This window comes from Bos grunniens, chromosome 5 (genome assembly GCF_055505025.1).
Source record: "Bos grunniens cultivar Pamir isolate PY7600 chromosome 5, Bosgru_T2T1.0, whole genome shotgun sequence".
NCBI lineage: Eukaryota > Metazoa > Chordata > Mammalia > Artiodactyla > Bovidae > Bos > Bos grunniens.
In genome coordinates this window covers 28,376,469-28,401,560 of record NC_141169.1, presented here as the reverse complement: position 1 = coordinate 28,401,560, position 25,092 = coordinate 28,376,469, and the positions used below count along the sequence as shown (strand labels likewise).

Below are 25,092 nucleotides of genomic sequence, written 5' to 3'. Positions count from 1 at the left end.
CTGGGAGAGCACACTGGTGACGTGGGGTGCTGCTGAACGGAAACTGGCTCTTAGAGTGAGGCTGTGGCCCCTCTCAAGGCTGGGGCTGATTCCAGCTCCTCTCCTGAACAAGCCAGAAAGCCCTGGAAGTTCTGGTTCTGCCAGGAAGTGGGCACAGGACTCCTCTCCTGCTGAGGGGGTGGGAGGGCTGTTTGCACACCCCCTCCTCCTGCCAATGCCCTGTGCTGTCAGAGAACATTCCTCAGTGGTGAGAAGACCACAAACATTTAGCTGCCCCGGGCCTGGGTTTCGGGTGGACCAGCCAACTGGCAGTTCAGCCCTTCCTGGTGCTGAGTTGGCCAGGCCCTGGGCCCTGGATGGTGTGCGTCTGAGGTCCTGGAGGGGTTCTGGGATTCTGTGGGAGTGATGGCAGTGGGGGGAGGTCTGTGTGTGTTTGGGAGGACTTTATGGTGAGCGGGTCCCAGAGTCTGGATCCCTGGTAGGGGGTTGTCTCACCTGCCTCACCCAGGGACGGGCTGTGGATCTGGATCCCTGATGGGGTGGGGATCGGGGAGGGCATCAGTATGTTAAGGCTCTGCTTGATGGGACTGTATCTGTATATGTCAGGGTCTCTGACGCGGTGTGTGTGTCTGAGTGTGTGGGATGTTTGGGGGTCTGTGCTTGGGAGTATCCATCTCTGATGGACAGCAGCTCATATCTTGGGTACTGGAGGGGAGGTAGGAGGTCTCTGACTGGGATGCCCTGGAGGTGATGGAGGTGGTGGGTGTGGGGGCAGGGTTGGAGGGGACTATCTAGGAAGTATTGGTTTGTGGAAAGAGATGAAGGCTGTGTGTTTGACCCCATGGTCAGGAATTTTCATATACTGAGGTGGGAGTGGAGTGAGGGAGTAGAGGAAGGGGACCACTGGTGTTTCAGCGGCCACATGTGATGAGACCCTTCCCCTGCTGGCTCCCTGCAGCCCCTCTCACTTCCCTCCCAGCTCCCCCTTATGCCTCCGTGTGTCTGGATTTTGGGGGCAGGACACCCCCAGGCACCCTTCAGGTTGTGCAGTGTGGTCCTAGGGGCAGGGTACCTTAGAGACAGCCCTCTCTCCCTCTTTGCTTAGAACAGTTCCTCTGTTCCCTTGGAAGAGGGCAGAAACGGAGCTGGCAGTCCACATGTGTAGGGAGATTCTCAGAGAGCGTTATATTTGGGTCATGAGCTTAATTGGAAACTTGGAGACCAAGCACAAGGGAGAGAGTGGAAGGGAGGCGGGGGCATAAAGTTGTTCCCCCCACCCCCGGGGACGCAAACTCGGGCACCGTGGGAGGGTTTAGGAGGCACCCGAGGGGCCCTGGGGCCAGTCTGTCCCTTAGAAGCCAAGGGCGTCCAAGCTCCCAGAGCAGCCCGAGTCTGGATGGGCTCTTTGCCCAGGGCTGGAGGAAACCGGTCATTCTGACTCTGGGGTGTTGGGGGCTAGTAGCCCGCCCCTCTCCCTGAAAGAAATGAAGAGACAAACCGCTGGAGAGATGCAGGAGGAGAAAGCAGCCGTTGGGGCAGGTCAAGCCGGCTAGTTCCAGAAGCTCCAAGACCTGCCGCCGCCCGAGGCAGGTAGGATTGGCTTGCGGAGCGGTGAGTTTACAAAGCGGAAGGCGCTATGCAAAGCGCAACAGGCGGCTGTTTCCACTACTCTGGCCGCAGGGCGCGCACAGGCCGGTGCTCACCGCCAGGTTCCCGCTGCAGGGGGCGCTGCAGACGCTGCCCGTCACCGGCCGGGAGCCAGACATGCTGAGGTCCCCGCAGACGACCCCGCCTCGGGAGCTGCTGACACCTGCGGGGCAGAAAGATGTGGCTCAGTCCTCGTGCAAGGCTGTCGTCAGCTGCTCCTGCCTGCTAGCCAGAGTCCCCCCACCCATTCTTCTCTTGCTCAGAGCCCCTTCCCTCCATTCTATTCCCCTTCCCCCTCAAACACCATCATACCCGGACACTCCTTCCTGTAGTCCAACCTCAAGCATCCTAGAAAAACAGACCAGGCCCTCCCTATAGGCAGGAACAGCTATTTAAGTTATTACAATCATTCACTGCCACACCCCCCTCCTTCCTTTCAGGGTCTTAAGCTGTGGCCCCTTGAGGGCCTCCTGTCTTTGTATATAAAGCTTTATTGAAACCTAATCACATCTATTAAGTATTGCTATGGCTGTGGCTGCTTTCACATTACAATAAGCAGAGCAGTTGAGCAGAGACCGCGTGACCCACCAAGTCTAAAATATTTACTATTTGGCCATTTGGTAAAAAGTTTGCCCACCAGGAACCCCAGGCTCTTATTTTAGGACCCACAGTACAGATTACTTACAGACATTCAGAGTTCCGATGCCTTCACACAACCTTGTGGGGAGAAGAAAGAGACAAAAATTAGTTGGGGAGAGCAGAACCAGCAAATTCCCTCCTCCAAATAATCTTGATGCAAATTAGATATAAATAAGATGTAGACACGTTCCTGGCTCTGAACACAGGTTGGAGGGTGAAGAGACATCCTCTGCACAGATGTGGTCCTCACCTCTGCTCCTCGCCCTCCAGCAGGCGCCTGTAGGTGGCGATCTCGATGTCCAGGCCCAGCTTGGAGTTCATCACCTCCTGGTACTCCTTGAGCAGGGAGGCCATGTTCTGCTTGGCCTTCTGCAGAGCCTCCTCCAGCCCTGCTAGCTTGCAGCTGGCATCATTAAGGGCCGCCTCACCCTGCTGCTCAGCCTGGGTCACTGCAGCCTCCAGCTTGGAGTTCTGGGGGGGAGGGTAAGGTTATTAAGGCTCCTTCTTTTGGACTTAGGGTCAGAGACCAGGTATCCACTGGCCATTGACTGTCAGGGGAAGAAGGGGCCTTACTGGTTTGTTGGGTCAGGGGTTGCAAATTAGTGCTCTTGGGGAATGTCGGCACAGTGTCCTTAACTTTTTGAAATTTAACGTATAAACCCACATTCCTGGCGTCTCTTGAAAAATCCGAGGATCTGGCCACACTGGGCCTGCTTTTCCACAGGGCCTGTCTCAGTTTGATCTGATGAGCTCTGCCCATTGTGCTTTCCAGTTTACCAAACCCTAGTGCCTTTGGTATGGCCTGCTTCGCTCATTCACAAATCTCTGGGGACATCTCAGTGTGTGATCGCTGACCTAAAACAATGGGCCAGAGAGGTGAAATGGGCCCCCCAAGTCACGTGATGAGCTAGTGGCAGGGCTGGTTAGAGAGCGTAGGTTTCCGGCCCCTCAGACTGCTATTTCCCCTGCCTCATTTTGCCTCAGAGACCATGAAAGACCAGGTCACTCCATTCTCCTCCATAGCCCTGCCCCCACAACCCACATTCAGGGGGAATGGAGAACATTGTCTATGGAGGGGACCTGCCTGAAGTTTCACGTTGCTCCTTTTCCCACACTTTGGCAAGGTGTCTGACTTCAATCTCCCTGCCTCAGGCCAACCCTGTTCTCTTTCTACACTGAGGGGTGGGCCAGGACCCTGTACCTGGCACTTGGCATTCTCGACCTCAGCCGTCAGCCTCTGGATCATGCAGTTCAGCTCGTTGATCTCCTCCTTGGTGCAGCGCAGGGTCTCCCCGTGCCGGATCACTGTGGCCTTGATCTCCTCACACTGGGGAGAAGCACAGATGCTCATGAAACACAGGCTATGTCATCCGACTGAACTCCACAGCTTGCACATCTGCACCCCATCCCGAGAGCTGCCCGCCCTTCCCTTGCCCACCCAGACAAAGGTCAATGCTTTTTCAGCATCCCTCCCCACTCTGCTAATGCTTTCAGATTTTGGCATCCCTGTTCTGGGAAGGGAGTGCTGGACCACTCACCTTGCTGCGGTACCAGGACTCAGCCTCCGCCCGGCTGCGACCGGCAGTGTCGTCATACTGAGCCTGGATCTCAGCCACAATGCTGTCCATGTTCAGGTCCCGGCTGTTGTCCATCTTGACGATGACCGAGGTGTCTGAGATGTGGGTGTGGAGAACTTGGAGCTCCTGAGGGGAAGTAGGGGAGTGTTAAGAGCCCCTTGGACCATAGCCCCCCTCTAGGCAGCCCGCTTTCTCACCTCCTTTCCTGTCCCCTGCCCCTGCTTCTTCCACAGCCTCACTGTCTGAAACCTCAGTTCAAAGGTGACATCTTCCTTCAACCCTGGAAGCTCTCAGTGCTCCTCAGGACCAGAGGCCTGAGGCTGAGAGGAGTCCAGCTCTGAGGCCTGCTTACCTGACTTCAGTCAGGGCCTCCTGTCTTGATCCTTTGGATCTAGGACTAGAACTTGAAATTTGTGATAACTGTCACCATGCTAACTGGGAGCACCAGTTTGTCTGGGCTTGGCAGGTAAGACACGAAGCTATACCTTTCACCTTCTGACAGTAAACCTGCCTCGGGTTCCTCAACTCTGCCCTATGTCCCCAAACCAAGAGTTTCAGGAGCCAAATGGTGGCGAGTACTTTCCAGTGTCTAACTGCCATCCTCCTTGGTGCCCAGCTGCTTTGTGGCCCCTCACCTCCTCATACATCTGCCGCAGGAAGTCAGTCTCCTGGGTCAGGGCCTCCACGTTGGCCTCCAGCTCTGACTTATGGAGGTAGGCTCCATCCACATCCTACAGGGAGAGGGAGGGGCAAGAGTCTCAGTGGGGAGACAGCACAGAGCTCTCCCCAGCAGGGAGGGCGCACTCCCTGGACCCTCCTTAGCTGCTCATTCTGGTGCCTGGTGTCATGGTGTTAGTGAAGTCCTTTACTCATTTTGAGGGGTCAGGAGCAGGTATGGGTGAGAGGGGGTCCCGATGTTTCCAGGCATTCCCCTTGGTACTAGGATGATCCCTCTAGAAGGCACTATCATGAAACGTAGGATCTAATGTAAAATAGCTCAGTTCTAACGCTGACCCACTTCTCCCTGCTCTGGAATGTTATGGAAAGAAATCTAGAGATGTGTGGTCAGAAGTCATCCCAGGGATCAACTCTGCTCCCAAACCAATGTGACTCAGGGCGAGACCCTTGCTTGGTCTGTGTCTCAGTGTACTGAGGGCGGTATTGCTGAGTCAAGTCCTAAGAGGTGAGGAGCAACAGCTCTGTTCATGCCAGCATTTCCCAACCATTGCTGGCCAAGGATGGAGTCATCCCCAAGCATTCAGGTGCTCTTCTGTTCACAAAAATTTATGCAGTGCCTGTTTTCTGCCAGGCTCAGAGCAGGAGGAGGTGGGAAGCCATTGGGCAGGTGGGAGTTAGCTTGGATGGTGGAAGATTGCCCTGTTTGAAGCACTGCTCTGATGTCCAGGGCCACTCAGGGAGCACTGGGACATTTGGAGAAAGAAATAGGGGAGAGGTTGGGCTGTGTGATTCTGGGGAAGTCACTTAGCTTCACTGAATCACAGAGTGCTCCCTCCACCTCTGTCCACGGTTCTGAGTTGTGGGATGTGTATTCTGGGGCCACTCACCTTCTTCAGGGCCACAAATTCATTCTCAGCAGTGGCCCTGAGGGCCACCTCCTCTTCATACCTGGGGACAAAAAGGGCACAAGTTTCAGTGGCCAGAGTTTCAATAGGCTGGGATTTGAGGAGAAGCAAAGAGGAGGAAGGCTCAGACAAACACATTCCAGGAACTGGATCTTTTGGACGTGGTCATGGAATCAAAAATTGTCCATCCCTCTCCTATGGGCACCCAAACCAGCCATGTCACCCACTGTTCTTCCTGTTTTAGAGGCAGGGTGGGTGCCATGCACATTCTTGTAGGCCTCCTTTCTGTTCCTGAAGCTAATTCCCCAGTGGTGGTGGCGGCACCCTGATCTAGTTTAGGTGTCCCCTTTTCCTGTTCTCTTGACTTTCTTATCCTTACCCCTCTTCAGGGCCCAACACAGCACCTGGAACATAGATAAATGCTTGATAAATCAAAATAAAATAAACACAGAATGATGAGGTGGCTGGAGAAGCACAGACTTGCCAGTGATTCCTCTCCCATTTCAGAAAAGAAAAAAATTTCCCCACAGTCTTTCTGTCACTCTCTACTTCCTAGTGGAAAGTTCTTCTAGGGGTCTAACCCAAATCTATCCTGCTTTGATTGCACCCCATTTCTTTTCTCCACAGCCTCCTCCCCGATGCACTCACTTCTTCTTGTAGCCCTCCAGTGCCTCCTGTATGTGGTTGGACTGTGAGGCCAGCCTCCTGCCGTCAGCCTCCACATGCTCAGCCTCCCGCTTCAGCGTTTGGATGTAGCCCTCGTAAAGGGCCTCCAGGTTGCTCTCACAGCACTCGCGGTCCTGGTGGAACTGCAGCTTGGTCTCCAGCAGCTTGTTCTGCTGCTCCAGGAAGCGCACCTGGTGTGGAGGTGGGAGAAACAGTGAGAGGAGCCAGTAAGCCCAGCCCTCCTGCAAGAGCAGGCAGAGTGAGAGAACTGGAGCTCACAGCAAGGTGTGCAGAGGCAGAGGGTGGGTGGATGGCATCATCCTTGCTGGGCTCTCCTGGCCTTAGGAGGCAGCTGGAGACTCCTTGTCCCTGATTGCTTGCTCGAATCTGAGTGAGGGTCTGTCCAGTTGGGCCTGGCTGGGGTAAGTGCGACACTGAAGGGCATATGGGTTGTGCTGGGTTGGGTTGGGGCAGAGACAGATAGGGGTTGACAGTAGTGACAATCAGGGAAGGTTTCCTGGAGGAAAGGAGTGTAGAGGAGGGTTGAGAGGGTTAGAGTAAGAGGAAAGCCTTTCACTGTGAACCTCACCAGTGCAGGGGAGCTCTGTCCTCAGTGGCCAGCCTGGGGCTTGAATGGATGGTCAGCCTGGGCAGGGCTTCCTACCTGGGGAGGGAGGTTGGAGAGGGCAGTTTCTCACCAAGTAGGAAGGCTGGGGTCTGAAGAGGCCTGGTGGAGGATGACACACACTCCTGTGTGAGGAGACACACACTCTTATGTGTCTGGAAGCCAGGCAGGTAATGTGAAGGGGGGATGATAGTAAAGCATGCAAACCAACGCTAGAAATCATTCAAACTGGACAGATGTGACAGCAGCAATCACGGTGCCGCCAGAAAGGAATCAGCAAACAGGACCAGGCTCCCTGGTCTCCAGTTTCCCCTCTCAGATTTTTTTAGCTGGATTTGGGACATTGCCTTGCCTTTTACAGGCCCGAAATCCTTTCATCCAACCCGATGAACGCAGCTAGGCAATCCCTGTGGAGCTCCCAGAAATGGGGAAAGGGCACTGCTGATATCACGTGGGATCATTTTAGGGGGTCTTAGCTGGCAGGGCTCGAGCCATGGTGGTGAGTTGCTTGCCTGTCTTGATCCCTGTGTTTCCTTTCAGAGTCGTGGCCAGCACACACACTGCACCTAGCACAGCTTTGGGGCTGAGGGGGGAAGCCACACACAGAGAAGCATCACACAGAGAATCAGTGGAGAAACGACACAGAGCCCATGCTGTCTGCTCCTGGGCCAGGACCCTTTCTGCTCCACTCCCTGTCCACCTTTCCCGGGTGTGAGCTCCAGCACACTCAGGATGGAGTGCCTGCTGAAGGGGGCCAGCTCTCGCTCGAGAGGAGTGGGGGAGCTGGGCCCCAAACTTTGAACTCCCTAGCCTCAGGGGCCTGGAGAGCCTGGAAGAGCCAGGCTTGGACCCCTGCTCTGCCACCCACTCTCAGGGAATGTGGGTGGGGGCTGGGGCTGGTCCTGCCATAATTCCCCATCTCCTTTCTCCTCTGTGTGCACTCAGAGGACTACTCTGGTGGCAGTGATTCTCAAACATGAACCCTTCACAGGCCAACTTCAGGATTTTGCCTGTTTTACTCATGATTTATCTACAAATGGATTTGTTTAGTATTTCACCAAACACTTAAATGGGGCTTAAAGGGGTAGCTTTATATTAGCATCATAGCTGTAAAACCAGTATCACTAGGCATACATAAGAGGAAAACAGAAAGCATGACATTCTAGCTGAAACTGTTGCCCCAGACAGCTTTGAAGCTGAGGCTTGCTCTCTTTCATTAAAAGCATGAGAGTAGCAAGTATTAGCAAGTATTAGACAGAGAAGGCAATGGCACCCCACTCCAGTACTCTTGCCTGGAAAATCCCATGGTTGTAGGAGCCAGGTAGGCTGCAGTCCATGGGGTCGCAAAGAGTCGGACACGACTGAGCGACTTCACTTTCACTTTTCACTTTCCTGCATTGGAGAAGGAAATGGCAACCCACTCCAGTGTTCTGGCCTGGAGAATCCCAGGGACGGGGGAGCCTGGTAGGTTGCCGTCTATGGGGTCGCACAGAGTCGGACACGACTGAAGTGGCTTAGCAGCAGCAGCAGCAACTATTACAGGGATATTAAAGACATATTAATACCTAATGAGATTTCCCCAATTTGATTTTAAGGATCAAATTAAATAAATTCAGATCAGATCAGATCAGATCAGTCGTGTCCGACTCTTTGCGACCCCATGAATTGCAGCACGCCAGGCCTCCCTGTCCATCACCAACTCCCGGAGTTCACTGAGACTCACGTTCATCGAGTCAGTGATGCCATCCAGCCATCTCATCCTCTGTCGAACCCTTCTCCTCCTGCCCCCAATGCCTCCCAGCATCACAGTCTTTTCCAATGAGTCAACTCTTCCCAGGTGGTGGCCAAAGTACTGGAGTTTCAGCTTTAGTATCATTCCTTCCAAAGAAATCCCAGGGCTGATCTCCTTCAGAATGGACTGGTTGGATCTCCTTGCAGTCCAAGGGACTCTCAAGAGTCTTCTCCAATACCACAGTTCAAAAGCATCAATTCTTTGGCGCTCAGCCTTCTTCACAGTCCAACTCTCACATCCATATATGACCACGGGAAAAACCATAGCCTTGACTAGACGAACCTTTGTTGGCAAAGTAATGTCTCTGCTTTTGACTATGCTATCTAGGTTGGTCATAACTTTCCTTCCAAGGAGTAAGTGTCTTTTAATTTCATGGCTGCAGTCACCATCTGTAGTGATTTTGGAGCCCAGAAAAATAAAGTCTGACGCTGTTTCCACTGTTTCCCCATCTATTTCCCATGAAGTGGTGGGACTGGATGCCATGATCTTCGTTTGCTGAATGTTGAGCTTTAAGCCAACTTTTTCACTCTCCACTTTCACTTTCATCAAGAGGCTTTTGAGTTCCTCTTCACTTTCTGCCATGAGGGTGGTGTCATCTGCATATCTGAAGTTACTGAGATTTCTCCCGGCAATCTTGATTCCAGCTTGTGTTTCTTCCAGTCCAGCGTTTCTCATGATGTACTCTGCATATAAGTTAAATAAGCAGGGTGACAATATACAGCCTTGACGAACTCCTTTTCCTATTTGGAACCAGTCTGTTGTTCCATGTCCAGTTCTAACTGTTGCTTCCTGACCTGCATACAAATTTCTCAAGAGGCAGATCAGGTGGTCTGGTATGCCCATCTCTTTCGGAATTTTTCACAGTTTATTGTGATCCACACAGTCAAAGGCTTTGGCATAGTCAATAAAGCAGAAATAGATGTTTTTCTGGAACTCTCTTGCTTTTTCCATGATCCAGCGGATGTTGGCAATTTGATCTCTGGTTCCTCTGCTTTTTCTAAAACCAGCTTGAACATCAGGAAGTTCACGGTTCACATATTGCTGAAGCCTGGCTTGGAGAATTTTGAGCATTACTTTACTAGCATGGGAGATGAGTGCAATTGTGTGGTAGTTTGCGCATTCTTTGGCATTGCCTTTCTTTGGGACTGGAATGAAAGCTGACCTTTTCCAGTCCTGTGGCCACTGCTGAGTTTTCCAAATTTGCTGGCATATTGAGTGCAGCACTTTCACAGCATCATCTTTCAGGATTTGGAATAGCTCAACTGGAATTCCATCACCTCCACTAGCTTTGTTCGTAGTGATGCTTTCTAAGGCCCACTTGACTTCACATTCCAGGATGTCTGGCTCTAGGTCAGTGATCACACCAGTGATTATCTGGGTCGTGAAGATCTTTTTTGCACAGTTCTTCTGTGTATTCTTGCCATCTCTTCTTAATATCTTCTGCTTCTGTTAGGTCCATACCATTTCTGTCCTTTATCGAGCTCATCTTTGCATGAAATGTTCCTTTGGTATCTCTGATTTTTTGAAGAGATCCCTAGTCTTTCCCATTCTGTTGTTTTCCTCTATTTCTTTGCATTGATTGCTGAAGAAGGCTTTCTTATCTTTTCTTGCTTTTCTTTGAAACTCTGCATTCAGATGTTTATATCTTTCCTTTTCTCCTTTGCTTTTCACTTCTCTTCTTTTCATAGCTATTTGTAAGGCCTCCCCAGACAGCCATTTTGCTTTTTTGCATTTCTTTTCTATGGGAATGGTCTTGATCCCTGTCTCCTGTACAATGTCACGAACCTCATTCCATAGTTCATCAGGCACTCTATCTATCAGATCTAGGCCCTTAAATCTATTTCTCACTTCCACTGTATAATCATAAGGGATTTGATTTAGGTCATACCTGAATGGTCTAGTGGTTTTCCCTACTTTCTTCAATTAAAGTCTGAATTTGGCAATAAGGATTTCATGATCTGAGCCACAGTCAGCTCCTGGTCTTGTTTTTGCTGACTGTATAGAGCTTCTCCATCTTTGGCTGCAAAGAATATAATCAATCTGATTTTGGTGTTGACCATCTGGTGATGTCCATGTATAGAGTCTTCTCTTGTGTTGTTGCAAGAGGATGTTTGTTATGACCAGTGCATTTTCTTGGCAAAACTCTATCAGTCTTTGCCCTGCTTCATTCCATATTCCAAGGCCAAATTTGCCTGTTACTCCAGGTGTTTCTTGACTTCCTACTTTTGCATTCCAGTCCCCTATAATGAAAAGGACATCTTTTTTGGGTGTTAGTTCTAAAAGGTCTTGTAGGTCTTCATAGAACCGTTCAACTTCAGTTTCTTCAGCGTTACCGGTTGGGGCATAGACTCGGATTACTATGATATTGAATGGTTTGCCTTGGAAATGAACAGAGATCATTCTGTCGTTTTTGAGATTGCATCCAAGTACTGCATTTCAGACTCTCTTGTTGACCATGATGCCTACTCCATTTCTTCTGAGGGATTCCTGCCCACAGTAGTAGATATAATGGTCATCTGAGTTAAATTCACCCATTCCAGTCCATTTCAGATTGCTGATTCCTAGAATGTCGACATTCACTCTTGCCATCTCTTGTTTGAATACTTCCAATTTGCCTTGATTCATGGACCTGACATTCCAGGTTCCTATGCAATATTGCTCTTTACAGCATCGGACCTTGCTTCTATCACCAGTCCCATCCACAACTGGGTATTGTTTTTGCTTTGGCTCCATCCCTTCATTCTTTCTGGAGTTATTTCTCCACTGATCTCCAGTAGCATATTGGGCACCTACTGACCTGGGGAGTTCCTCTTTCAGTATCCTATCATTTTGCCTTTTCATACTGTTCATGGGGTTCTTAAGGCAAGAATAAATAAATTAAATTAATAGATTAAAGAGATGAATTTTTTCATCAGGTGTTTTGATGTTATTTAATGCTTCAATGGGACATCTAAAACATCTAAATTTATACCACATAAAATATCAACAGTCCTCATTCCCCATTTCCAGGAGAGTTCAGTTCAGTCGCTCAGTTGTATCTGACTCTTTGCAACCCCATGGACTGCAGCATGCCAGGCCTCCCTGTCCATCACCAACTCCCGGAGCTTGCTTAAACTCATGTCCATCGAGTCGGTGATGCCATCCAACCATCTCATCCTCTGTCATCCCCTTCTCCTCCTGCCTTCAATCTTTCCCAGCAGGGTCTTTTCCAGTGAGTTAGTTCTTCACATCAGGTGGCCAAAGTATTGGAGCTTCAGTTTCAGCATCAGTCCTTCCAATGAATATTCCGGGCTGATTCCCTTTAGGATTGACTGGTTTGAGCTCCTTGCAGTCCAATGGACTCTCAAGAGTCTTCTCCAACACCACAGTTCAAAAGCATCAATTCTTCGGTGCTCAACTTTCTTTATAGTCCAACTCTCACATCCATATGTGACTACTGGAAAAACCATAGCTTTGACTAGACGGACGTTTGCTGGCAAAGTAATGTCTCTGCTTTTTAATATGCTTTCTAGGTTGGTCATAGCTTTTCTTCCAAGGAGTAAGCGTCTTTTAATTTCATGGCTGCAGTCACCATCTGCAGTGATTTTGGAGGGAGCCCAAGAAAATAAAGTCTCTCACTGTTTCCATTGTTCCCCAACTTTTTGCCATGAAGTGATGGGACCGGGTTCCATGATCTTTGTTTTCTGAATGTTGAGTTTTAAGCAAACTTTTTCACTCTCCTCTTTCATTTTCATCAAGAGGCTCTTCAGTTCTTCTTTGCTTTCTGCCATAAGGGTGGTGTCATCTGCGTATCTCAGGTTATTGATTTTTCTCCCTGCAATCTTGATTCCAGCTTGTGCATCATCCAGCCTGGCATTTTGCATGATGTACTCTGCATATAAGTTAAATAAGCATGTGACAGTATACAGCCTTGACACACTCCTTTCCCAATTTGGAACCAGGCTGTTGTTCCATGTCCAGTTCCAACTGTTACTTCTTGATCTGCATACAAGTTTTTCAGAAGACAGACAAAGTAGTCTGGTACTCCCATCTCTTGAATTTTCCACAGTTTGTTGTGATCCACACAGTCAAAGGCTTTGGTGTAGTCAATAAAGCAGAAGTAGATGTATTTCTGGAGTTCTCTTGCTTTTTCGATGATCCAGCGGATGTTGGCAATTTGGTCTCTGGTTCCTCTGCCTTTTCTAAATCCAGCTTGAACATCTGGAAGTTCTTGGTTCACGTACTGTTGAAACCTCGCTTGGAGAATTTTGAGCATTACTTCGCTAGTGTGTGAGATGAGTGCAATTGTGTGGTAGTTTGAACATTCTTTGGCCTTGCCTTTCTTCTGGATTGGAATGAAAACTGAACTTTTCCAGTCCTGTGGCCACTGCTGAGTTTTCCAAATTTGTTGGCATATTGAGTGCATGACTTTCACAGCATCATCTTTTAGGGTTTGAAATAGCTCAACTGGAATTCGATCACCTCCACTAGCTTTGTTCTTAGTGATGCTTCCTAAGGCCTGCTTGACTTTGGACTCCAGGATGTCTGGCTCTAGGTGAGTGATCACACCATCGTGGTTATCTGGGTCATTAAGATATTTTTTGTATAGTTCTTCTGTGTTCTTGCTCTCCAGGCAAGAATACTGGAGTGGGTTGCCATTTCCTACTCCAGGGGATCTTGCCCACCCAGGGATTGAACCAGGGTCTTCTGCATTGCAGACGAATTCTTCACCACTGAGCCACCAGGAATGAACTTCCAGGGGAGACTAGCCTGTAAATTCTCAGGTCCTGCCAGGACTTCTGAGCTCAGAAAGGGTGGGATCTTGTCTATGGGGACCCTGCCTGTCTGGAAAGAGGTTGTATATAGTAACAGTGCTCTAATCAGGAGCCCCTGCTCTAGACTCATCTCTCTGGTCTGTCTGTGCCTTGGAAGTGTGTCCATCTCCTCCATCAGCCTGGGGGCTCACCTGGCCCACATCTCTCTTGCCCCCGTGACTAACCCTTGAGTGCCCACCCAGGAAGGGAAAGTTCAGGAAGGGTGTGATCAAGGACACTCACCTTGTCGATGAAGGCAGCGAATCTGTTGTTGAGACACTTGATCTGCTCCTTCTCCTCTTGCTTCACGCACTGCGCGTTGGGGTCGATCTCCAGGTTGAGGGGCGTGAGGAGGCTCTCATTGACTGACACGGTGGTGATGCAGGGAGGGCTGGGGCCGCTCACGCCGCCAGAACGGTACCCAAAGCTGCGGTCGCAGGACCCGGCGCGGAAGCCCCCGCAGATGCTGCGGCTACCGAAGCCCCCGGTGAGGCCGCGGTAGCAGGAGATGCCACGGTAGGGGGCGGCCGTGATGCAGCAGCGGCCGGGGCGGGGTCCGCAGGCGGAGACGCAGCTGAGGGCTCGGACCCCGCCGGGGATGCAGACGCGCGATGGGAGGCAGGACATGGTGCTGTGGCGGCGAGCGGCGGTGGGAGAGGGCAGCTGGACCCAGAAGCCCACCATGTGCCTTATATCGCGGCCCGCGGGCCGGAAGGAGGAGTGCTCGGCCCACTCGTTTATGAGCTTGGAGGTCGGGCTGAGAGCCTCTGCGAGCCGGAATTAAAGTGAACCAGGCCTCCCGGCTGCCTCTATAAAACGGCGTTCGCCTCCCGCCCGCGCGCGCTTTATGGGACCGGGTAGCGCCTGCTCAGCTTCGCCGGCCGTGCGCTGCGGGCTTGGGGCCGGCCGCCCGCGGCCCTAGGCCGGGACTGGGCCGGGAAGCGCGGGGGCATTGGTTCTAGTCCCAAACTGGGCAGCTAGGCACCCCCGGCCCCACCAGCCTGCGCCACCGCCCTGCAGGCTGGGAAGCTTTGGTCTTAGTTTTCTGTGCGGCTCTGCGAGGTCTCTGTGTGAGTGTGTATGTGTTGTGTGTCTGTGTGTGTGTTGAAGGGGAGGCATCTTAGAGGTCAGTTCTGGAGATTCTTGTCATGATCTGGGACAGGTGAATAACCTTTCCGAACCTCAGTTTCCTCATGTGCAAAATAGGGATCCTAACAGAACCCGCGTGGGCGCAATGGACAGGGTAGCATTTAGGGCCCTACTTAGCTCTTAATAACAGCTCCATAAATGTTAGTTTGTTTGTTTGTTCTGTTTATTCTATTATTAATTTGCCATTCATCCTGTTTCCCCTGGGACAAAAACTCTCTCTCCTCTCTGTCAGAACTCAGCTCATAGTTCCTCACCCAGTAAGACTGGATCCTCCACCCCCACCCCTCATACTTCTCTCCACTCTACTGGTGAGGAGAAAGGGAGTTTACATTTATGGAGTACCTACTATGTGTGGGCTTCCTGGGTGGCTCAGCAGTTAGAGAATCTGCCTGCAAGGCAGGAGACGCAACAGAAGCGAGCTCAATCCCTGGGTTGGAAAGATCCCCTGGAAGAAGGCATGGCAACCCACTCCAGTATTCTTGCTTGGAGAATCCCATGGACAGAGGAGCCTGGTGGGCTACAGTCAGTGAGGTCGGAAAGAGCAGGAGACGACTAAAGCGACTGAGGACACAAGCACATACAATGTGTGAGGAATTTATCCTGCATTATTTCATCTAACCCCGAGGGCATTCTTCTGAGGTCAGAATTACTGTGTCCATTTACTTGATTAGGAAGATGAACTCAGAGTGAATCAATGGCTTATTTACAATCAAGCACCGGGGGCTTCGCTGGTGGCTCAGTGGTAAAGAATCCACCCGCCAACGCAGGAGACACAGGTTTGATCTCTGGTCTGGGAAGATCCCACATGCTGTGAGGCAACTAAGCCTGTGTGCCACAACTGTTGAATCTGTGCTCTAGAGCCTGAGAGCCACAACTACTGAGCTTACTTGCTGCAACTAGAGAGTAGCCCCCGCTCTTCACAACTAGAGAAAGGCCCCCGCTCTCCACAACTAGAGAAAGGCCCCCGCTCTCCACAACTAGAGAAAGGCCCCCGCTCTCCACAACTAGAGAAAGGCCCCCGCTCTCCACAACTAGAGAAAGGCCCCCACTCTCCACAACTAGAGAAAGGCCCCCGCTCTCCACAACTAGAGAAAGGCCCCCGCTCTCCACAACTAGAGAAAGGCCCCCGCTCTCCACAACTAGAGAAAGGCCCCCGCTCTCCACAACTAGAGAAAGGCCCCCGCTCTCCACAACTAGAGAAAGGCCCTCGCGGCAACAAGGACCCAGCACAGTCAGAAACAAACAAATAAAAATAATGATTAAAAAAAAACAAGGTAAAGCACAGAAGGGTCCATCAAGGGCAAAGTCAGAATCTGGAAGGAGGCTCCTAGCCCTTTGCCAAGATTGAAGAGTCTGAGTCTTCAGGACTGAATGAGAGTTAAGTTCCTCATGGAGGCAGGAGCCCAGACTGCTAGGCTTTGGGGTCTTAGAGAAATCAGATCCAAAGCCTTCTCCTCAACTGATGCTTGCTCATGGCCAAAACCCTAGAAGGCTACAAGCCGTCATAATGGTAGTTAATTATGTGTCCAATTATGGACAGAGGAAACCAGAGTGTGAACTCAGCAGCTTGCATTAAAGAGAAATACGCAAATCATCTTTGGCTTCCTTTGCTTTTAAATATGACTTGTTATTATGCAAGGGGGTAATTAAATCCTGGAACAGCAGAGGTCACCTTGGCCGGCCATGCCTGGCTTTGGCTGCCTGGTGTCCCATTTCTAGGGAGTGCCTCACTGCCCCCTTTGCTGTCTTTCCCAATTCTCTTGTGGGCCTGAATCCCTTTGGTCCAGCTTTGATTTTTGCAGGGGTTTCAGTGTAACCTTAGAGCCATCCTCTGTAGAAGATGGAGCCCCACCTCCAGTGTCTGTGCTTCTGCTCCCAGCTCTAGCTGTGTGTCTAATGGCTTCAGGATTATGAATTTCTACTCCAGTTTTCTTCGTTAAAAAATTATTGATTTTTGGCTCTGCTGGCTCTTCGTCACTGTGCGGATTTTTGTCTAGTTGTGGAGAGAGGGGCTACTCTTTGCGGCAAGCGGGCTCAGTAGTTTGTGACACACGGGCTTAGTTGCTCTGCATGTGGGATCTTTCCGGACCAGGGACTGAACCTGTGTGTCCTGCATTGGCAGGTGGGTTCTTTACCCCTGAGCCGCCTGGGAAGCCCTCTACTCCAATTTTCTTTAGGGAATAAATTGGTATTGAAGAAGTCTTCCTTTGGTATCTCCCTCACAAGAGGAAATGGACTTACCCCAAAGTATTTAATTTCCTTAATTTAAAGATTTAAATTAGACTTACAGAAGCACTTTCATGATGCTTGCTTGGATCTCCTGCATTTTGGTGGATGGATGGAGCAGATTTTCTGTGCTATCACAATCAATGAGGAGGTTAATAATCAGCTTTTGTTCACACTGATAATTAAGTGCATTTAAAGCCCCAAGAGACCAGAGGCCTGCAGGCTGAGTTGTACTCTCTAACATGACCTGAAGGATGGAAATGACAGGTTTGACAACTAAAGCACAGTGGTCCCCCAAGTGTCAGTACCAATCCCTGACCCAGCTCCAATTTCTGATACATTCAAGGACAGACTTCCCCATAAAGACAGTTGGTGGTCACAGTGATGGGGAAGAGGGGGGCTGCTCCATTTTCAGCCACATCTTCTAGAAATTGATCCCTTGCCCCCTTTATCTCTTGGGGCACCAGTTTAACCCACCAGTCAACAGATGGAAAGCTGGTGTCGTGTCTCTTCTTTACCCCCACCCTAGGCCCCTGGAGCAAATAGATACCCAAGGCAGGGAGCAAATAGATACCCAACAGGAGCCAGGCTCAGAGTTGGAAAGAGTCTGCAGCCCCCACAGAGGGCAGGCACATGCAAAGGACTTTAATACAAGGCTGCAGGGGATCTGACTTTAATGCCAGGGTACTCGGTGGGAGAGTCAGCCTCCAGCGCCTTGGGGCCAGAGGTCAGGGTATGGTCTTACAGGAAATGACAGCTTGGTTGGGGATGAAAAACACTGAAGAGCTGGATGTACAGGGAAGAGAGAGGGGAGGAGGGTTCAGGCAGAGGGAACCGTGTAAGCAAAGACACAAAGGGAGGGAGGCCAGAGGATGTGGGAGGAACAGCTGGCAGCGAGTCTACTTTGGTTTGGAAAATGGGGGATGGATGAGGTTAGGGGGAAAGGAGGCAGGGGGATGGTGAATATGGTGGGTGGGTAAGGTGGGCTTAGACTATCAAGCTGAGTGTGAGAGGTAGTTGACTGGGAGAAGGCCATATTCACCGTGTGTGACCAAATGGGATGTGAGGATAGTACATGGAGGGTGTGTGTGTGTGTCTACTTTTGGTAGCCCAAGGCGTCCTTATGAAACATCTTGAACATCAGCATGCCCATTTCAGAGACACACTTCTTTTTTCTCTGTGGAATAATGTCAAAGTAATTCTGGAATCAGACATACCTGGGTTCAAGCCTGGGCTCTGCACCTTGCAATCTGGATGAAAATTCCATAACCTCTCTGAGCCTCAGTTACCTTTGTATCTAGAATGAAGATAATCAAACTTATCCGGGGATGTGATATGGATAAAGTGAGTGTATATGTAAAGCATTAATACAATGCCTGGTGCCTAGTAAGTGATCAATAAATATCAGCTGTTATCATTACTGTTGTTGTTATTATTTCCCCTCTATGGCCCATTGGTTGCCCAGGTACCTTCCCTTCCAACCATCCTGGCCTCTGCACTCCCCTCACCCCCACCCTGGGCCTGCCTTGTCTTCCAGGTCTGGGAGCTGGGGCCTCCTGCCCATTGAAGTTTCTTGGAAAGGATCCCAGGTCCCACCACTCAGTCCAGGCCCAGAGCTTATTGGAGAAGCTCTTCTGAAAATGCCCCAGAAAACAGGGAGGCCTTTGAAAGAGACTGTCTGGGGAGTGTGGCCTTGCACTTAAGGTCTAGTTGAGGAAGACACTCTGTGTCAGGTGTGGGAGAGGAATCTTGAAGGCACACAAAGAGGGATGGAGGTGGGTGGACAGAGAGGGTTTTAGGGATTCAGATACTGAACTCTCACACCACTGCTCACACACATCTACCCACTTCATGGATCCCCCAGCATGAAGTGGCTGAACAAATACTTTTTTTTGGTTGTATGACTGGCTTTTCCACGTCTTGGTGGGAGTAAACACAGTTTCCTTCTGGCCATGCCAAGGGTCAAGTGTCATAGGTTGCCCTGAAGAGTTGGTCCCCAAGACCCTACCTGTGAAGCCCCTGGAAGGCTCTTGCTCTCAAAGCTGCCAGGGTCCACGGCCACCTTCCCACCATAGGCTGGCCCACCCTTTGTCCCTGGTCTTAGTGCATCTTGTGGCCCAAACTAGAAGTCAGAGGTTATGAGTCCAGCTGACCTGAAAACCATCATCCCAACCCAGCTTCCCTTCCTCTCCTCAATTATCTCGCAAAATGCAGAGTCCCCAGGCCTTGGTTGATCTAGGCTCCTTGGCACCCTCAGGCCCTGAACTATGGAAAAAATTCTGCCAAGGCTTCAGAGTTGCCTGAGTGTAGGATTTTCCAAAGCCTCATCTTGATGATATTATCCCAGGAGAGGAGAAACAACTGAGAAATTCCCCAAGCCCATAAAGGTGACAAGAAGTTTGCTCCACATGGTGACGTAGACAGCGCCAGGTGTCTGGGTTTATAAAAGGCACAGACAGTGAGGGAGAGCTCAGAACCCTTCTCTTCTTCCTCTGGCTTCATCTCCTCCAGCCTTGAATCACTATGACCTGTGGATCGGCTTGCTTTAGCTCCCGTAGCGGAGTCCGCAGTTCCAGCTCCTGTGTGACCACTCAAAGGTACGCTCCTGGTCGCACCTTCAGCTGTGTCTCGGCCTGCGGACCCAGGCCCAGCCGCTGCTGCATCACGGCTGCTCCTTACCGCGGTGTCTCCTGCTACCGTGGGCTCACTGGGGGCTTCAGCAGTCGCAGTGTCTGCGGGGGCTCCCATGCTGGTTCCAGCAGCCGCAGCTTTGGGTACCGCTCTGGTGGCCCCAGCCCTCCCTGCATCACCTCCGTGTCAGTCAACCAGAGCCTCCTCAAGCCCCTCAACCTGGGGATTGACCCCAATGCACAGTGCATAAAGCACCAGGAGAAGGAGCAGATCAAGAGCCTCAACAGCAAGTTTGCTGCCTTCATTGACAAGGTGGGTGTCCTTGATCACACCCTTCCTGAACCTTCTTTCCTGGGTAGGCACTGAAGGGTTAGTCAGGGGGTAAGAGAGATGTGGACCAGATGAATCCCAAGTCTGATGGAGGAGATGGACATATTTCCAGGGCACAGACCGACTAGAGAGATGTGAGCATTGAGCAGGGGCTCCTGGTATGATAGCACTGTTATAATGTACAAGAGAGATAAGAACAGGCTTGGAACTGCATGTCAGAGGGAAGCGGACACAGACCCCTGTCCCCCATGGGACACATACAAAATTTACGTCAGAAATAGAAACAGAAGAAAAAAAGAAATAGAAATAGGACTATAGGGTCATCCTTGCAGACATCTGGAATGCTTAGTTGTCCCCTGCCGATCTCTCTCTCCGCATCCCCGCCCCACACTCACTCACTCACACACTCTCACACTGAACTCTGGGGCCAGCTGAGGCTTCCCCAGTAATGTTCACTTCAGACAGGAATGGGCCAGCAGGAGACCTAACTGGGGAAGGTTTTCCAGGGGAAGGCTTAGTCATTTGGGAGGGGATTCTGATCCCTGGCACAGTGAAGCCAGGCATGAGAAAGGACTTTTCCGCTTGATCATGGATACTTGGACTCAGATCTGCAGCCATCTCAGTGACAGAGATCCTCATGTATGTGTTGGGGTGGGATGGGGGAAAGGGATGGGCGGAAGTTTTGGAGGGTAGATTCTGCAGGATGCTGGAATTACGGCTGTCTGGGTGACTATTCCTCTGGGCGGCAGGTGCGCTTCCTGGAGCAGCAGAACAAGCTGCTGGAGACCAAGTGGAAGTTCTACCAGAACCAGCGCTGCTGCGAGAGCAACCTGGAGCCCCTGTTCAATGGCTACATCGAGACGCTGAGGCGGGAGGCTGAGCGTGTGGAGGCCGACAGCGGGAGGCTGGCCTCAGAGCTCAACAGCCTGCAGGAGGTGCTGCAGGGCTACAAGAAGAAGTGAGTGCATTTGGGAAGGTCCACTTCTCTCAGAAGGGTTGACATGATACGAGAATTGGGGAACCACTGAGCACACTGGCCTTAGAAACTTCTTTCTTCATTAACCCACTTTTGCTTTTATCAGCTTTAAAGGCAGTGACAGGAAGACACACGAAAAGAAGAGAAGCTGAAATGTCAGCAAAGAGTCTTTCTATTGCGTTATGAACTTCTTAGGATAGGGACCATATCCCTCTTCATCCATCCATCCATCCATCCATCCATTGACCTGTCCCACAAACCTGTTCTGAACACTCACTCTTTTCTTTACTGTGCTAGGTACTGGAGGTACAAAGAAATGACACTATGTCTTCTCCACTGTTCACAATCACTGGTTCAACTTACTAGTTCCATCCACCTTTCCAGGCAGTTTATTATACTTGAGTAATAACAAAACCAGTATCTTTAAAGTGAATCATGTCTAAGTTAGAGAAATGTGTAATTAGGGATATGGGTGAGAGGGATGTTTCAGATATCCTGGGGGGTGGATGTGATGGGTCAGGTTGAGCCCTCCTTTCCATTACTAGCTAAATCTCTTGTTTCAAATTACCTTCCCTTGTGAAGGTATGAAGAGGAGGTCGCCCTGAAGACCACGGCAGAGAATGAGTTTGTCAAAATCAAGCAGGTGAGTAGGTCTGCTTGGGGGATAGTTGCCTGGGAGTCTGGTAGCCCTCAGGGCATCGGTATGCCCTTGTTCAGTTAATAAACTTATATTTTATTCCAACCGATAGGCATATCCCTTCTCACACTCTGGGAGATCTACAGGGCAGGAATTCTTTGGCTCTCCCTTAATAGAGTGGCCCAGAGAGATGGAAGGACTTTCTAAAGTCACACAGGACGTTTTGCTAGAGTTGGTGGGAGACCTTAGTTCCCTTATTCTTGACTTACTGATATATGCCTACGACTTGCTTTGCAGGGCTGGGGATGGGGTTGGGGGAAGTGGAGCCCCCACTGGAAAGCCTCTGCAATGACCAGGGATTGCTGTGTGTTTGTATCTCCAGGAGGTTAATCGTGCCTATGTGCTCAAAGGAGATCTGGAGGCCAACGCACACAGCCTGGTAGAGGAGGTGGGCTTCCTGAAGACCTTGTATGAAGAGGTGAGCACCAGCAGAGAGGACATTACTCAGGTCTCCTGATTCCCAGGCCGGCCTGTGTACAGAGGAAATAGACAGGGGTGCCTGCAGGCGTGAGGGTTTTGGAAATTGTGGGCTTGTGTGTGTGTGTGTGTGTGTGTGTGTAAAGGTGGAAAGTGAACTCTGTTCTACTTGGCTCTGGATGGTGTATGTAATGTGAATGACTCTTGGCCCTACAGGAGTTGAGAGTCATGCAAGCCCACATCTCAGACACCTCAGTTGTCGTCAAGATGGACAATAGCCGGTACCTGAACATGGACAGCATTGTCGCCGAGATCAAGGCTCACTATGATGAAATTGCCAGCCGCAGCCGGGCCGAGGCTGAGAGCTGGTACCGCAGCAAGGTGAGTGGTCCAGGACACCTGCCTCCTAGATGTGGCGCTGGGGGGGATTCAAGGCATTTATTAAAAAAGGCTACTTTTGTCTGGGGATTCTGATCCTTAGGGACGGTAAATAAAGTATTGACATCTCTCAGGCTGGGGTAGAAAGGCAGGGCTGCCGTGTATGGTTGCACAGGCTGAGCACTGGACAACCTGCAAATCATCTACATTGTCCTGAATGTGTGGGAGGTCCTGTCCTGAGTTTCATGAGCCTCTCTGCTTCCTCTTCCAGTATGAGGAGATCAAGGCCACGGTGATCCGGCATGGGGAGACCCTGCGCCGCACCAAGGAGGAGATCAACGAGCTCAACCGTCTGATCCAGAGGCTGACAGCTGAGATTGAAAATGCTAAGAGCCAGGTAGGGTTTTTTTGAGGCCCACCCAGGGTCCCACAGGCAGTGTGTGCGCCCAGCTGGATCTCACCATTCACTCTCCAACCCATTCGTATGACTTGAGTCCTAAGTTATGGCCCTTCAGGGAGCCCCAGTTGATGAAGGGGAGAGGTCTGTTTCTGGGGTGATCTCATCTAGGTAGAGAGACTAGACACATCCAGGAAATGGACACAGAAACCCAGAGGCCATAACCCACCTTGTTCTCTCCTGGGCCCTTAGAACTCCAAGCTGGAGGCCGCAGTGACCCAGGCGGAGCAGCAGGGCGAGGCGGCCCTTAATGATGCCCGGGGCAAGCTGGCGGGGCTGGAGAAAACCCTGCAGAAGGCCAAGCAGGACATGGCCTACCTGCTCAAGGAGTACCAGGAGGTGATGAGCGCCAAGCTAGGCCTGGACATCGAGATCGCCACCTACAGGCGCCTGCTGGAGGGCGAGGAGCAGAGGTGGGTACAGTCTGCACAGCTGGGGCCTCAATTGCATAGACCTGGCCCATTTTTTTTCCTCTACTACTTCCCCATTCCTTCTTCTGCTTACATCTTGGAACCCTTTCTGGCTCCCTCTCTCCTCCAAGGAGAGGCTAAGGAGAACAGTCTCAGTTGAGCCCGCTGTCTGATTTCCAATGGGCTCCAACATCATTTGGTTAGGGACAATAGTTTGCTGGTTCTCTGAGGGAATAAAAAGTCTGTGATGTATAACATTTGCATATTTTAGTGGTATAAATACTTCTATCATGCCTGGGCTCAAGCTACCACTGTGACTTCATGCAGAGTTGGCTAGAAATGTACGAAACAGTATCTGTGAACTAAATGGTAGGAGCTGGTGCCAGAACATCCTTGCTTAAGGGACAGGATAAAAATGGCCTCAAACTGAAAGGGCAAATAGAAAAATACATTTCGATTAGAGAGATGAAAAGCTTGTGGCCCAGGGAGACTGGATTGTTCAGGATGGTAGAGCCAGTCAGTAGGAGTGGGGTCGGCAGTCTGAAGCTGGAGTCCTGGGGGCAGTCCCACTGCACTTCAGTAGGACCCTCTTCCTAGAGGGACCTGGGAGATCCTGCCCCTTGTGTTCTCTTGAAACAGAGCTGGGGAGATGCTGAGCCTCTAGGGGTGCTGGACCCCAGACCTTCTCTGACCTTCTGGGGAGGAACTTGGGTGGCTTCTTAGGTGACTGGGTTCAGAGTGGGTGACCATGTGACTTCTGGGATCGTTGTCAGAAACTAACACCCAGTCCTAATGCTCTTTTCTCTCCCACATCAGGCTGTGTGAAGGCATCAGTGCTGTGAATGTCAGTGAGTAATTCGGGCCCTGAAGGGGAGACACTGAAGTGAGACAGTGGGAAAAATGTCTTAGCTCTGAGGGTGAAAAGACCCTGGGAGAAGAGTTCCATTCATTTCCAATCACACAGTTACAAAGAGGGAGCTGGTTGACAGGTTAGGAGTGGAATAATACTTCACCCCCTGCCTGTTAGAGTGTCAGTCTTATTTTCCCCATTATAGGAAGCTCTGACTTTCTCCTTGTCCAAACACACTTGTCCATACTCCAGTTGTCTTGTTCTAGATCAAAACAGGTATTTTATTAGCATGGTTGTCCCCATGGAGGTCTTCCTGAAATCAGCTACAGAAGAATAGATTAAGAAAGATTGAGGTCATTCCTGTCCTGTGAGGATGGGAGTCCTGAGACCACACGGGAGTTCAGATTGTCTTTCTCCCTGGAGATGTGGATGATCCAGAGACATCCTGCTGGGTGTTAGGGAGGGAGTGTGCTTGGGACCAGCTCCCCACTACCCCCGAAGGTTCTGACTTACCATTATTGTCTCTGTGCAGGAGTGAGCAGCTCCCGGGGTGGAGTTGTATGTGGTGACCTCTCAGCCACCCGTACCTGTGGCATCGGTTCCTATGGGGTGGGAGCCTGTGGCAGCAGCTGTAAGAAGTGTTGAGCTGGTAGGACTTCAGGAGGCACCCAAGCCCCAGCCCATCTCACCCTCTCTGAGCCTCCCAGCTGGCCTGTTTGCCCAACCCTACCATGTGCAACCCATCATTCTGACTCACCTTCTCTACTGTCCACCTCTCAATTCTTGTGTGGGAATCCCCTCCTCCCCTCCTTGTCTCCTGCCTGCCTCTGGCTGAGAAAGGCTGCTGGGAGGAGTGATCCGTGGATGTAGTCTATTTGAGGATCCTGGGCTCTCTGATCCCACGAAGAGGGCAACACCTAAGTCCCCCTCCCACCTTTCTTTCCCTTGCATTCTTGAATGTTCGTCACTTCCTTTCCCAAATCTTTCCTCCTTGCTAACTGTGCTTAAAATAAAGTCATCTAGTTTCCATCATATGTGTGCATCTTTCTGTCCATTATTCCAGGCTTGGAACGGGTGGGTGGGATCTCCAGGAAGTGGGGGTGGGATGGGGGGTGGTGGCGGGGGGTGTTGGAGGGGCGGGCCTGATGCTCAGGCTGTGCTATTGTGTGCTCAGGGCTCTCTGAGGTAGTTCTCTAGTGCTAGGAAGTGTCTGACACAGTGTTGGCTTATAGCAGGCACTGAGCAATGT

At 50.9% G+C, this 25,092-nt stretch overlaps 2 protein-coding genes across 3 annotated transcripts; one reads left to right on the top strand and one right to left on the bottom strand.

Annotated features, from left to right (window-relative positions):
• Positions 1-1,164: 1,164 nt before the first annotated feature.
• Positions 1,165-14,144, bottom strand: LOC147371560 (keratin, type II microfibrillar, component 7C-like). The gene is made up of 9 exons (XM_086403843.1): positions 13,566-14,144; positions 6,095-6,303; positions 5,429-5,489; positions 4,499-4,594; positions 3,825-3,989; positions 3,488-3,613; positions 2,537-2,757; positions 2,333-2,364; positions 1,165-1,810 (listed from the first exon to the last, which is right to left on the bottom strand). Exons 1-9 carry the CDS (start codon positions 14,004-14,006, stop codon positions 1,635-1,637), a joined length of 1,527 nt encoding a protein of 508 aa, XP_086259969.1. The 5' UTR covers positions 14,007-14,144; the 3' UTR covers positions 1,165-1,634.
• A 4,955-nt stretch (positions 14,145-19,099) lies between these two features.
• Positions 19,100-24,877, top strand: LOC147371559 (keratin, type II cuticular Hb1-like). 2 transcript variants are annotated; one of them, XM_086403846.1, is made up of 9 exons: positions 19,100-19,640; positions 20,408-20,616; positions 21,217-21,277; positions 21,654-21,749; positions 21,965-22,129; positions 22,398-22,523; positions 22,776-22,996; positions 23,810-23,841; positions 24,376-24,877. In XM_086403846.1, exons 1-9 carry the CDS (start codon positions 19,221-19,223, stop codon positions 24,486-24,488), a joined length of 1,443 nt encoding a protein of 480 aa, XP_086259972.1. In that variant the 5' UTR covers positions 19,100-19,220; the 3' UTR covers positions 24,489-24,877. The 2 variants fall into 2 exon arrangements, with proteins under 2 accessions (XP_086259972.1, XP_086259971.1); XM_086403845.1 differs by lacking the exons at positions 23,810-23,841; positions 24,376-24,877 and having other exon boundaries at positions 22,776-23,258.
• The last annotated feature ends 215 nt before the right edge of the window (positions 24,878-25,092 follow it).

Bases quoted from the DNA above. Each gene is read 5' to 3' on its own strand.
- LOC147371560 (XM_086403843.1), bottom strand. From the start codon at position 14,006: ATGGTGGGCTTCTGGGTCCAGCTGCCCTCTCCCACCGCCGCTCGCCGC. The intron at 4,595-5,428 runs GTGAGTGGCCCC...CTCTCCCTGTAG, and splicing joins AATTTGTGGCCCTGAAGAAG to GATGTGGATGGAGCCTACCT. The intron at 2,758-3,487 runs GTACAGGGTCCT...CCTCCCCCCCAG, and splicing joins TCGAGAATGCCAAGTGCCAG to AACTCCAAGCTGGAGGCTGC.
- LOC147371559 (XM_086403845.1), top strand. From the start codon at position 19,221: ATGACCTGTGGATCGGCTTGCTTTAGCTCCCGTAGCGGAGTCCGCAGT. The intron at 19,641-20,407 runs GTGGGTGTCCTT...TCTGGGCGGCAG, and splicing joins TTGCTGCCTTCATTGACAAG to GTGCGCTTCCTGGAGCAGCA. The intron at 22,130-22,397 runs GTGAGTGGTCCA...TTCCTCTTCCAG, and splicing joins AGAGCTGGTACCGCAGCAAG to TATGAGGAGATCAAGGCCAC.